The sequence below is a fragment of the Zalophus californianus genome, chromosome 17 (genome assembly GCF_009762305.2).
Source record: "Zalophus californianus isolate mZalCal1 chromosome 17, mZalCal1.pri.v2, whole genome shotgun sequence".
NCBI lineage: Eukaryota > Metazoa > Chordata > Mammalia > Carnivora > Otariidae > Zalophus > Zalophus californianus.
In genome coordinates this window covers 59,526,718-59,540,212 of record NC_045611.1, presented here as the reverse complement: position 1 = coordinate 59,540,212, position 13,495 = coordinate 59,526,718, and the positions used below count along the sequence as shown (strand labels likewise).

General features: G+C 49.8%; 1 protein-coding gene across 3 annotated transcripts; it reads left to right on the top strand.

Annotated features, from left to right (window-relative positions):
• On the top strand, positions 1-10,952 carry LOC113936729 (zinc finger protein 345-like). 3 transcript variants are annotated; one of them, XM_035725105.1, is made up of 4 exons: positions 1-193; positions 2,303-2,437; positions 2,577-2,703; positions 6,362-10,952. In XM_035725105.1, the coding sequence occupies exons 3-4, from the start codon at positions 2,670-2,672 to the stop codon at positions 8,674-8,676; spliced, it is 2,349 nt and encodes a 782-aa protein (XP_035580998.1). In that variant the 5' UTR covers positions 1-193; positions 2,303-2,437; positions 2,577-2,669; the 3' UTR covers positions 8,677-10,952. The 3 variants fall into 3 exon arrangements, with proteins under 3 accessions (XP_035580998.1, XP_035580999.1, XP_035580997.1); XM_035725106.1 differs by lacking the exon at positions 2,303-2,437 and adding an exon at positions 461-738; XM_035725104.1 differs by lacking the exon at positions 2,303-2,437 and having other exon boundaries at positions 3-193.
• Positions 10,953-13,495: the final 2,543 nt, after the last annotated feature.

Here is a 13,495-nt window from a genome sequence, read left to right as displayed (position 1 = left end):
AGCCTCAGGTTGGCTCCGTTTATCCCGTAAGGGTCCGGAGCGCGCGTCGGGGTCCGGGGGCCTGCTCGTGAAGCCGCGAGGGGAGGCGCCGTCCTCGGCGCACACAGTCGGGTCCCGGTGTCCGCTCCGCTCCGGCCCCGCTGCCGGCCCACCGAGTCCGATGGCGGCGGCCGCGCCCAGGGAGCCGCCGCAGGTAAGCGCTCGTCCCCCGGGCCCTCCCCGCTGTCCCCCCACCCAGACCCCGGAGGCCCGAGCGCGGGGCGCCGGCTCGCGGCCCTGCGGCCCAGGCCCCGGCGTCGGACGGGGCGGCGGCGGGGGGCGGGGGCCCCGTGTGCGAGCGCCGGCGTGCCGGCGTGAGGAGCGGGCTCCGGGCCGGGGGGCCGGCCGGGGCAGGGGCCGGAGGGGGTCTGCGCCGGCGGCGGGGAGCAGCACATCGCCCTTCTTTCTGTCGGGAGCACAGTGCGGCGCGGCCAGGGAGGCCCGCGCTGCCCGAGAAGCCCGGCCCTCCTGGCGCTGCTGAGGCGGTCTCCGCCCGGGGTCAATAGGCGTGGTCTGGCCGCGAGAGAGGAGAGCCCGCCGCGGGGGTGAGCGAGGAGGCCGGGCGCGCGGGAGGAGGGAATCGCGGTAGTCGGCGGTGGAGTCCGCGGACCGCTGCTCTGCGCGCGGTGGCTGTTGGCGAACCGGTGGACTCCCGGTCTGTGTTTTGAGAAGGGCCGCGGCAAGTGGTGCGTGTTGCAGGTGAGAAGAGAAAGGGGGCGGGGAGGGAGCGCCCCAGGGCTTTCGGTCCGTGGACCTTAAAAATGAAATAAAGACTGGCAGTTATTTTACCCGCACAGATGGGTCTATGTGGCAACGGAAGAGAAGTGCAATTTGGAACAAACAGGCTGAGTCAGAACAGTAGGCCAGTGTGGAGAGCACGAGAGGTAGTCTTGTTTCAGGGGAAAGAGGCGAAGTTGGGACGGCTGTTATAAACTACAGGTCCACTGGAGTAAACTGGGAGTTGTGGCTTCTCATTGGCTGAGGTGTTGGGTGGGGTGATCAGGAAATCCTGTCTTTTCGGGCCTGTGCTAGTGCAGTAGTGTCCCCATATAAGGTCAAGTCAGTCTCTTCCTTTTGGTCTGCAGTGGATCACTGGCAGTGACTGAGAGCTCCCTGTGCTGCAACCTCCCGACTCCATTTTCCTGAGGTTTCCAATTATTGATTTTCACAGTTCCCAGCAGCTGAAGGGGTGGAAGCTCCCATTAAGTGGATTGAAGGTAGCAGTGGGTAGATTTTCCTGGGGGAGGTCCTACATTGTTTTGAAATTGTTTGCAGTCTCAGATGTGTCAGAGAAGAGTGAGTCGTGGAATCGACTAGGGAGCTGGACAGCAAAGTTTGGGAAACGGGGAAGGTTTCAGGATGGAGGGTTGGAAAAGTGATGGCTCCCGTGTGGGCCGGGTGGAGATTTGGCTCACATTTAGGAAGGGAATGCAGAGCGTAGTGGCAACGCTGCCGCTAGGTCAAGCATCCTCCTAAGAGGTGCTGAAGAGTGGTTCTGTGGCGCGGCACGTGGTTGTGGTTGATGGGCATTGTCAACATGAGTGAAGGAGAGAGAGAGATCTGGCAGATGATGGCCAAGGTTCCTTGGGATGATTGGAAGAGATGGCTGAGGACATCTCCGATTGAGACAAGGTGACAGTGAGGCGGGGGCTGCTCTCTGTCCCGCGTTCTAGGGCTTCACCAGAATCTTGTGGTCAGCTTTTATGGTGTCTGGGGTGTTTCAGAGTGTTCCTGCTAGATAAAGTCTGGGGCAAATGTCATTTGTGGTCCCTCCCTGTGCCTGGCAGGGAGACTCTTAGGGCTGGGGTTTTCACAGAGGTACAGTAGAGGACGATTGGTTCCCGATTGTGGTGGGACAGCGTGGGCAGCAGAGAAGTGGAAGAGGGTCTGTGAGTATCCGAAGCTGACCGTGGTTGTGTCTGTTACTCAAGGGAGGGTTACAGGCAGCTGAGGCGGGCTTCTCAGCAGCATTTGAGGCTTTCCCTGTTTTGGGATCCATGGGAGTACTGGGTGGGACTGGAACCTGTTTGAGTTTGTCAAACATCCTGTGGATGTCACGTGACAAGTACGAGTGTGAGTCAAGGGAGGATCCTTTGTTGTGGGGCAGGAAGGTGTGGGAGTTCATCTGTGGGGTCTGAAGACGTGAGAGTGGTAGAGTCTACAGAATCCTGTACACGTGGAGGGGAAGTGTGAGCTAAGGGCCTCAGCGCCCTGGTACTGAAGACTTCCTGGTAAGGCAGGGCGTATAATTGGCTGTCTTGAGGGCACAACGTGGGAGACTCCATGGGAATACCGTGGCAGGGGGATGACCTTGCAGGCCAGACCCAGAGCTTAGAGTGCATCCATGTGTCCCCCTGCCTGTTGCTGCTGAGGACTGAACACAGTGACTGATGGGAAGGTGAGAGGAGCGTGGCATTAGAGGCCCCAGGACCTGGTATTTATTCTGAGGTGGGGAGTCTGGGGTGGATGTTGGGGGGTTGGATTGTGGGTTCTCAGAGAGAGGATGTTCATGATTTCATCTGTCTGTTTCATGAAAGGGTGGTGTGACCTTTGAGGACATTGCCGTGTACTTCTCCTGGAAGGAGTGGAGGCTTCTTGATGAGGCTCAGAGACGGCTGTACCACCATGTGATGCTGGAGAACTTTACACTTATATCCTCACTGGGTAAGGCCCTCAGCCCGCACTTTGACCTGGACTAGACTGTGTACACCCGTGTCCCCCCTCTGCATTTTCCAGGGTAGGTTTGTCCTTCTCTGGTGTGGACTGTGGGCACTGCTTGCTTTCCCAGCTTTCTGGTTAGTTGCTTTTGTTGCTAGCTCTGAGTTGTTGGTGTTCCCTTTTCTCCGCCCTGCAGCTCCCAGTGCCCTCTGTGCTGAGCCCTGATCGGGTAAGATTGGAGGTCAGTGGTCATGCAGTGAGGCTGATGGATTGCACCTTGCTTGCCCTCTCCCTGGTTGGGTCCATGTGTCTAGATCCATGACTTTTCGATGGCCTAGGTTTTTCCCCTTCTCTTAGGTGACATTTCCTTGTGCCTGAAATTGGAGGCATTGGTATGGTCACTACCTTAAAGGACCGTGGGCTAGTTCTCAAGAATGTCCTGTATGGATCTTTTGGTTTTAGTTTTTAAAGATTTTATTGATTTATTTGTCAGAGAGAGAGAGAGAGCAGCAGCAGGCAGAGGGAGAAGCAGGCTCCCCTCTTAGCAAGGACCCCCAATGCAGGACTCGATCCCAGGCCTCTGGGATCATGACCTGAGCCGGAGGCAGACGCTTAACCGACTGAGCCACCCAGGTGCCCCTGTATGGATCTGTTTGTAATGTGTACATCTCTCTTCTACCTTCCCCCCTCCTTCAGGTTTGTGAGGTATGATTGACAAATCGAATTATATAATTGAAAGTATTATGTAATGATTTCATGTACTTAAACATTATGAAATTAAGGGTGCCTGGGTGGCTCAGATGGTTGAGCGTCTGCCTTTGGCTCAGGTCATGATCCCGGAGTCCTGGGATCGAATCCCGCATCGGGCTCCCTGCTCCTTGGCAGCCTGCTTCTCCCTCTGCCCCCCTCTCTCTCTCTCTCTCTCTCTCTGTGTCTCTCATGAATAAATAAATAAAAATCGTAAAAAAAAAAAAAAGATTATGAAATTAATACCAAAATGAAGTTAGTCAACACAACCATCACTTGGCATAGTTACTTTTGGTGGTGGTGGTGCTGAGAAAGCTTGATATCTACCCTCTTAGCAAATTTGAGCTCTACAAATGCAGTAGTAACTGTAGTCAGCATGCTGTATTAGTTCCTCAGGACTGAATCATCTTGTAAATGGAAATGTGTATACCTGACCACCATCTGCCCCCCTCTTCGTGGGCACAGGCGCTCTCTCAGTCTCTCCCTCACAAATAAATACGTCTTTAAAATAAAAAAAAGGATATCCATGTAAATAATGCCATACAGTATTTGTCTCTTCTGTGTGATGATTTCACCTGGCATAATGTTTTCCAAGTTCCTCCATGTTGTGGAAAGTGGCAGTGTTGCCTTTTTATGTCTTAGTTTTCATGCATGTGCGTGTTTACTGAACGTTCTTTTTTTTTTTTTTCTTAAAGACATACTTATTTGTTTGTTTGTTAGAGCACGCACAAGCAGGGGGAGTGACGGGCAGAGGGAGAAGCAGGATCCCCGCTGAGCAAGGAGCCCCACGTGGGGCTAGATCCCAGGACCCTAGGATTATGACCTGAGCCGAAGGCAGACGCTTAACCGGCTGAGCCACCCAGGCGTCCCGTGTTTCCAAAATGTTCTTTGTCACCTTACTATTTTTTTTTAAATTTATTCATGAGAGACAGAGGGAGAGAGAGAGAGAGAGAGAGAAGCAGAGGGAGAAACAGGCTCCCAAGGAGCAGGGAGCCCGACGTGGGACTCAATCCAGGACCCTGGGATCATGACCTGAGCTGAAGGCAGACGCCCAACCATCTGAGCCACCCAGGCGCCCTGTCACCTTACTATTTTGCTTAAACGTTAGAAAAAATTTTTTTTTGGAATCTGTACACCCCATGTGGGGCTGGAACTCACGGCTCCCGTGATCAAGTGTCACATGCTTTACCTGCTGAGCCTGCCAGGGCCCCCCGCCCCGCCCCGCCCCGCTCCAGTTGTTCTTTGTAACTTTTCCATTTGGTACAGTCCTGCTTGTTTGCTTTTGCTTTCATTATATATGCTTTGGGTGTCCTGTTCAAAAACCCATTGCCAGGAGTAAGGTTAAAGAGGCTCTTCCCTCTGTTTTTGCTGGGCGTTTTAGGGTTTCAGGTCATAACTTTTGGTCTTTAATCAATTACACGTGCGTTTCAAGGAGTGCTATAAGATGGGGATCCAGTCTTATTCATTCATTTGGATACTCCTCTATTTCGCAGCAGTAGGACGAAAGAGGTTATATCTTCCCCAGCGTCGTTTCTTGGCATAACGGTCAAAGAGTAGTTGGACCGTATATGTGTGGCTGTCCTTACGGGCTTTTCCTTCCATTCTGTTGTTCTGTTTTTATGCCAGTACCCAATTGTCTTGAATTGTCTAGCTTTGTGATCTAGTTTGAAATCAGAAATGTGCTGCTTAAAGGTTTGATCTTCTGAAGATGGCTTTGGCTTTAGGCTTTGGTTGACTTGGTGGCAAATGTTCCAGTGTCCTCTGCGGAGCCGGAAGCTGGAGGCTCTGCTGAGCAGGGACTGCAGTCGCACCCACCCTGTGGCAGATGGAGATAGCCCCAGGCTTTATTTCCCACCCGTCCCCACCTGTCTCTGCTAATAACAGTCTCCAGCTGTCGTTTCTGTGTGCTTGTGCTTTTTTATGCTCCACTGTGGACTAGTCCATCTTAATTGGACGGTTGAGCCCTCGGAGGCTAATGTCACTCATGGACAGCTGTTGCGTTGATGTTTCTTGGGGTGAAGGATGGTATCTCTCATTCTCCCTTGCTGCTGATAACAGTTCCATAGGACGTTCTTCTGTGTCCATCGTGTCCTGAGTAGCTCTAGGATAGTGCTGGCGGTCCACTTGGCCTGTTTTCCTACAGCATTTCTATCTTCCTGTATCCTGTAGTTGCTCAGCTACGGCTTACAGGGAGGAGTGCCTTGTGTATCAAAGCATGGACATGCTCCAGACATGACCAGGTGGTGTCACAGGGAGCCCGTTTCTCATGAATGGTAGCTGGCAACGGTGTGATATCCGGCCTGTGTTTGATCGCACCGGGCACCTTTGTTTGTTCAGCCAGGGTTTGGTGCCATTGCTGATGGCCACACCCCGTTTCTGTCGTTCCTTCCTCGCTTTCCTCGCTGTTGACATTTTTTTGTCACATGCCTTCTACTCCTTTGGTAATTCCGTGAATTCCAGGACAGGGATAATCCCTGCATCTCAGGTGTGCACGTCTCTCCCATTTCTGTCACTGCTCTTTCTGTGTACCTCACCGTTCACCCCCAGACATTTTGAAATGAGACATTCACGTGTCCTTAAACTGACCTTGACTGCAGTCAGTTTCGTGTGATTGGATTGTGCTGCAGCCGTCTACTCAGCCAAACACCAGCAGCAGAAACGGTCCTACACAAACCTTTGTGTAGGCAGAAAACAAGTTGTAGACCCTGGCTCTCTCCCTTGTGTCATACCCTAGTGTTTTTGTCCTTCTGGTGTGCTCTCCATAATACTTTGGCCACTCCTTCAGTTGAATTTCATCTCGTGTGTGTGGAAAAGCGTGCCATACAGTCCTGCCTAGATGAGTCGGGTGCGTGTATGTGATGGGCTCACCCCCTCGCTATAGTCAACACAAATTTCACCAGCGCTTCTTCGCCTTCAGGTTGCTGCTGTGGAGCAGAGGATGAGGCACCCTTTGCCCAGAGCACTTCTGTAGGCGTGTCACAGACCAGGACGCCCAAGGCAGCTCAGTCTTCCCGGAAGACCCACCCCTGTGAGATGTGTGGTCCAGTCCTGAGAGACATTTTCCACTTGTCTGCGCACCAGGGAAAAGAAAACAGCCAGAAGCTGTTGAGGTGTGGGGCCTGTGGGAAACGATTTTATTTCAGTGTAAAGTTTCAGCAGCAGCAGGAGCAGCACGTGGCAGCAGAACCCTCCAGAAGCCGTGTGGACAGGGCCTCTGTTGTGAAGAGCTGGGGATTCCATGGTTCAGGAAAGCCCCTTACCTGTGGAGAAGTTCAGAAGGACTTCCTGTCTGGCTCGGGGCATCTGCAGCAAGAGGCCACTGATACTGGGGAGAAGCCACACACGATCACCCAGCGCAGGGCAACTTTACAAAGCAGAAAAAGTCATGACACTTGGGGAGAATGCAAGAACACCTTTGGTCCCAAACACACACATAATCGGGAGCAGGGTGTCCACCTTGGAAGACAGTCCTTTGTGTGTAGTGAATGTGGGAAAACATTCAGGTACAAATCTTTATTTGCCATACACCAGAGATACCATACTGGAAGAACACACGAGTTTGGTCAATGTGGAAAATCGCTTAAGCAGACGCCAACGCTGAAGGAACATGGAAAGACTCACAGTGCATCCAGGCAGTACACGTGCAGCAAATGTGGGAAATCCTTAGGCCACAAATCTGTCCTCATTCATCCCCAGGGATGGCACAGTGGAGTGAAGAGTTACGTTTGCAGTGGATGTGCAAAAGCTCTTAGCTGTAGCTCAGTGTTGATTACTCATAGGGTTGAGTCTGGAGAAGGGTTTTTTAAGTGTCATGGCTGTGCAAAATCTTTTCCCTCTATGTCTGCCCTCTCCTATCATCAAAGATCTCATGCAGGGGAAAGACGGTATGAGTGCGGTGACTGTGGAAAATCTTTTACCAGTAGTTCTGCCCTCCGTTCTCACCAGAGAGTTCACACTGGTCAAAAGCCTTATAAATGCAATGAATGTGAGAAATCTTTTGCTGGTAGTTCTGCCCTACGTTATCACCAATCAATTCATAGTGGAGTAAGGCCTTATGTGTGCGGTGAATGTGGGAAATCTTTTGCTGGTAGTTTTATCTTACGTTATCACCAGAGAGTTCACACTGGAGAAAGACCTTATGAGTGCAGTGAATGTGGCAAATCCTTTATCCGAAAAACAAGCCTCAGTGTACACATAAAGGTTCACTCAGGTGAAAGGCCTTATGAGTGTAATGAATGTGGGAAAAATTTTACTGCTAGTTCTGCCCTCCGTCATCATCAGAGAGTTCACACTGGAGAACGGCCTTTTGAGTGCTGTGAATGTGGGAAATCTTACACTGCTCGTTCTGCCCTCCGTTCTCACCAGAGACTTCATACTGGGGAAAGGCCTTATGAGTGCCGTGAATGTGGGAAATCTTTTACTTTTAGTTCTGCCCTATCTTCTCACCGGAGACTTCATACTGGACAAAGGCCTTATGAGTGCTGTGAATGTGGGAAATCTTACACTGCTAGTTCTACCCTCCGTTCTCACCAGAGACTTCACACTGGAGAACGTCCTTATGAGTGTCGTGAATGTGGGAAATCTTTTACCAGTAGTTCTGCCCTCCGTTATCACCAGAGACTTCACACTGGACAAAAGCCTTATAAGTGCAGTGAATGTGGCAAATCTTTTATCACTAGTAATCAACATCGTGCTCACCAGAGAGTTCACAGTGGAGAGAGGCCTTATGAGTGCCCTGAATGTGGCAAATCCTTTCCCCGAAAAGGTAGTCTCAGTGTACACAAAATGGTTCACTCAGGTGACCGGCCTTATGAGTGTAATATATGTGCCAAATCATTTATTGCTAGTTCTGCCCTCCGTCGTCACCAGAGAGTTCACACTGGAGAAAGGCCTTATGAGTGTAATGAATGTGGGAAATCATTTACTGCTAGTTCTGCCCTCCGTTATCACCAGAGACTTCACACTGGACAAAAGCCTTATAAGTGCAGTGAATGTGGCAAGTCTTTTATCACTAGTAATCAACATCGTGCTCACCAAACTGTGCACAGTGGAGAGAGGCCTTATGAATGCAGTGAATGTGGTAAATCCTTTCCCCGAAAAGATAGCCTCAGTGTACACAAAAAGGTTCACTCAGGTAAACGGCCTTATGAGTGTAATGAATGTGGGAAATCATTTACTGCTAGTTCTGCCCTCCATCGTCACCAGAGACTTCACACTGGAGAAAGGCCTTAGAGTGCTGTGAATGTGGGGAATCTTATCAGTCATCGTGGTTTTAGATACCATTCCAGTCTTCACACTGCAGGAAGGATTTAAAATAGCACAGAAGGTGATACTTCTTGCTTAGTATAGTTTCGGCTGGAGGACAACCTCTGAGGCAGCCACCTACCTGACTGGAACGTGGTTCACCCAAATGTCTGCAGTGGAGTGACTTCCCATAAGTTCCAGCTATTTTCAGAAAAATTCAGAACCTGCATTGTGCTTTCTGATGTGCATGCAGTTATTGCACGATGGACGTCCCTGTCAGTGTCTGTGGCAGAAGTCCTTTCACCTCTGCCACCTGGCGGTTCCCATAGTGTGCCTAAGTCACCACCCCAACATGGTTAATGATGCTGACCTGTCTGCTTTCTCGTTTGCGCATCTAAATTATGGGTAATTGGAACTCCTCATTCTGTTCTAAATTAGGGCATGGATGTGACCCAATGTTGGTCCACAGTGGGTGATCTGAGTTCTGGGTGGTGACTTGCACAGGAAGACTAAATCCCATGGGGATGTTACTGGTCTCACTCTGCTTTGATGACTCTAGCTCCCAGGTCACCACACAGGAATTAGGTGCCACGTGTTGCTCTGGTTGATGCATTAGTAAACGCCATCTTGGTTTAGTTTAATCTTGTACATTTTGTGCACTCTAAGGGGTGGTTTGAAAGCAGGATTGGGCTCTCCCCACATGAGGGAACGAGTAGATTGCACATCCCAAACTTGTTCTGTCTGAGGATAATTGCAAATAAATAAATAATATCGACATACATATATAAATAATTCAGCTTCTGTGTTAATTTGCATTATAACCCAAAACCTTTGTGATGGACTGAATTGTTTACAGTCTCAGATGTGTCAGAGAAGAGTGAGTCATGGAATCAAGTAGGGAGCTGGACAGCAAAGTTTGGGAAACTGGGGGAAGGTTTCAGGATGGAGGGTTGAAAAAGTGATGGCTCCTGTGTGGGCCGGGTGGAGATTTGGCTCACATTTAGGAAGGGAATGCAGGGCGTAGTGGCAACGCTGCCGGTAGGTCAAGCATCCTCCTAAGAGGTGCTGAAGAGTGGTTCTCTTGCGCAGCACGTGGTTGTGGTTGATGGGCATTGTCAACATGAGTGAAGGAGAGAGAGATCTGGCAGATGATGGCCAAGGTTCCTTGGGATGATTGGAAGAGATGGCTGAGGACATCTCCGATTGAGACAAGGTGACAGGCGGGGGCTGCTCTCTGTCCCGCGTTCTAGGGCTTCACCAGAATCTTGTGGTCAGCTTCTATGGTGTCTGGGGTGTTTCTGAGTCTTCCTGCTAGAAAAAGTCTGGGGCAAATGTCATTTGTGGTCCCTCCCTGTGCCTGGCAGGGAGACCCTTAGGGCTGGGGTTTTCACAAAGGTTCAGTAGAGGATGATTGGTTCCCGATTGTGGCGGGACAGCGTGGGCAGCAGAGAAGTGGAAGAGGGTCTGTGAGTATCCGAAGCTGACCGTGGTTGTGAGTGTCTGTTACTGAAGGGAGGGTTACAGGCAGCTGAGGAGGGCTTCTCAGCAGCATTTGAGGCTTTCCCTGTTTTGGGATCCATGGGAGTACTGGGTGGGACTGGAACCTGTTTGAGTTTGTCAAACATCCTGTGGATGTCACGTGACAAGTACGAGTGTGAGTCAAGGGAGGATCCTTTGTTGTGGGGCAGGAAGGTGTGGGAGTTCATCTGTGGGGTCTGAAGACGTGAGAGTGGTAGAGTCTACAGAATCCTGTACACGTGGAGGGGAAGTGTGAGCTAAGGGCCTCAGCGCCCTGGTACTGAAGACTTCCTGGTAAGGCAGGGCGTATAATTGGCTGTCTTGAGGGCACAACGTGGGAGACTCCATGGGAATACCGTGGCAGGGGGATGACCTTGCAGGCCAGACCCAGAGCTTAGAGTGCATCCGTGTGTCCCCCTGCCTGTTGCTGCTGAGGACTGAACACAGTGACTGATGGGAAGGTGAGAGGAGCGTGGCATTAGAGGCCCCAGGACCTGGTATTTATTCTGAGGTGGGGAGTCTGGGGTGGATGTGTGGGGGGTGGGTTATGGGTTCTCAGAGAATGTTCATGGTTACATTGGTCACTTTCACGAAAGGGTGGTGTGACCTTCAAGGACATTGTCCTACACTTCTCCTGTCATCATTCATTTTATAGATAGCCCAGTAGAAAAAACTGTTGTGGGGCGCCTGGGTGGCTCAGTTGGTTAAGCGACGGCCTTCGGCTCAGGTCACAATCCTGGAGTCCCGGGATCGAGTCCCGCATCGTGCTCCCTGCTCAGCAGGGAGTCTGCTTCTCCCCCTGAACCTCTTCCCTCTCATGCTCTCTATCTCTCATTCTCTCTCTCTCAAATAAATAAATAAAAAATCTTTAAAAAAAAAAACTGTTATGTTTGGAGTGGATGTGAAAAATCTCTTATCCATAGCTCAGTGTTGATTACTAATAGGGTTCAACTTGGGGAAAGGAAAGTCCTTGTAAGTGTAGTGACTGTGCCAAATCTTTTATGTCTTTCTCTGCCCCCTATGCCCCCCATTATCACTGGAGATCTCAGACAGGGGAAATACCGTATGTCTCCAGTGAGTGTTGGAAGTCTTTTATCGCCAGGACTGGCTTCTTTAGTCACTAGAGTTTACACTGGATAAAGGCCTTATGTGTTCAGTGACTGTGGAAGATCCTTTCTCCAGAGAAACAATCTCATGGTACACCTAAAGCTTTACTGAAGTGAATGACCTTTTAAGTGTGATGTTTGTGGGAAATGTGTTAGTTTTTTAATAGATTTATTTATTTATTTTATAGAGGGAGAGAACATTGAGGTGAGGGCCAAATGGAGAGAAGCTTCAAGCTGTTGCCTGCTGAGCTTGAAGCCAGAATTGGGGCTTGATTCCATGGCCCATGAGATCATGACCTGAGCCGAAATAAAGATTTGGACACTTAATGAATTGAGCCACCAAGGTACCCCAGATATGAGAAATCTTTTACGTAGATGGCAACATTCATTCACCACCAGAGAATTTACACAAGAGAAAGGCGTATGAGTGCAACAAATGTGGGAAATCTCTTATTGGTCATACTGCTCTTAATTATCATCAAAGAGTTCACACTGGAGAAGGGCCTTAGAAATGCTGGGGATGTGGAAAATCTTTCAGCCAAAGCTCCAGTCTCATTAAACCACAAAGTACATAGTTGATCAAGTCCTTATGAGTGATATTATGAACTGAATGTTTATGTTCACTAAAATTCATATGTTAAATTCCTATCCTCTACTGCGATAGGCTTAGGAATTAAGGTGATGTCTTTGGGAGGGAATTGCAATTAGAATGTGGCATGAGTGTGGAGCCCTCATGAATGCGATTATTGTCCTCATGAGAGTTCTGAGAGAGCTTGCTTCCTCTATATATCATGTAAGGACCATTTTTGAAGATCATCTATAAATAAGGATCTCACCAGACACAGAACCAGATGCTATAAGGACTGTTTTGCCAGATATCCGGCCTCCACGACTGAGAAATAAATTTGTGTTTTGTTTTTTTTTTTAAGATTTATTTATTTATTTGAGAGAGCGAGAATGAGAGAGAGTACATGAGGTGGGGAGGGTTAGAGGGAGAAGCAGGCTCCCTGCTGAGCCGGGAGCCCAATGCGGGCCTCGATCCAGGGACTCCAGGATCATGACCTGAGCCAAAGGCAGTCTTTTAAACCAACTGAGCCACCCAGGCACCCCTAAATTTATGTTTTTATAAGCCACCTAGTTTATGATTTTTTAGAGCAGCCTGAGGTAAGACAAATGTGAAGAATATAGGTAATCGTTTGGCCAAAGACACAGTTTCAGAAAAAACAGAATTCACACTGAACTGTAAGGTCTCATGGGTGAGGTGAATGACACCATTCCTTTATCCAGTCATCTGTCTTCATTCCACACTGGAGAGTTGACATTGCAGAAAGGGTTTAAAATAGCACAGAAGGTGATATTTCCTTGCTTTGTAAAATTACATTGGGGGAGAACCTTTGTGAAGCAGCCACCTTCCTGAAGTTAACTTTGTTCACCTGAATGTCTACGGTGCAGTGACTTTCCGTAAGTTCCAGCTATTTGGGGAAGGTTTAGATGCCTCATTGTGCTTTCTGATGTTTGCAGAGTCCTTGCTAGATTGAAATCACTGACCATTTCTGTGGCAGAAGTCATTTAACTCCTGCCACCTGGCAGGTCCAAATAATGTACGTCAGTCACCAGCTCAGCATACTTAAGGAAGCTGAGCTCTGTGGTTTGACACACTGATGGAAATTATGGGCAACTGGAACTTCTCATTCCCTTCTAAGTTAAGGCATGGATGTGACCCAGTATTTATCCACAGTATGTGACCTTAGTTCTGGGGTGGTGTCTTGCAGCGAAAGAGAATCTCTTAGGGATGTTATTGGTCTTTTGATGCCCAACTGGTCAGATGGGGCAGGGCCTCACCCAGAAGTAGGGGATGAGGGTAGGGTTCTGCACAGCAACCTGGTGAGGTCTTTTCCTTTGCAGACCCAATTGTGAGTGTGTTCACATCTCAGTGGGGACAGTGAGAAATGGGTTGAGCCATGTGGGGAGCAGGGTGGGGCATGCCAGCAGACCACCATGCCAGGTGGGAGGGCAAGGGTGGTGCGTGGGGACTGGCGTAGACACCTGGAGGGAGGTAGCACACCTGGGGATGTGGTTTAGGTGGGACCCTATGGGATGAGTTTCCTTTCTTCCTCTGGAGACGGGTTTCCTACGGTGGGTCCCCAAGGCAATCCCCTGTTTAGAGCTCCAGCTACTCTTTC

What these genes read in the sequence shown, in the direction of transcription:
- LOC113936729 (XM_035725104.1), top strand. Translation starts at nt 161, where the DNA reads ATGGCGGCGGCCGCGCCCAGGGAGCCGCCGCAG. An exon ending in CGCCCAGGGAGCCGCCGCAG is followed by an intron (nt 194 to 2,576) that starts GTAAGCGCTCGT and finishes GTTTCATGAAAG; the next exon opens with GGTGGTGTGACCTTTGAGGA. An exon ending in TACACTTATATCCTCACTGG is followed by an intron (nt 2,704 to 6,361) that starts GTAAGGCCCTCA and finishes CTTCGCCTTCAG; the next exon opens with GTTGCTGCTGTGGAGCAGAG.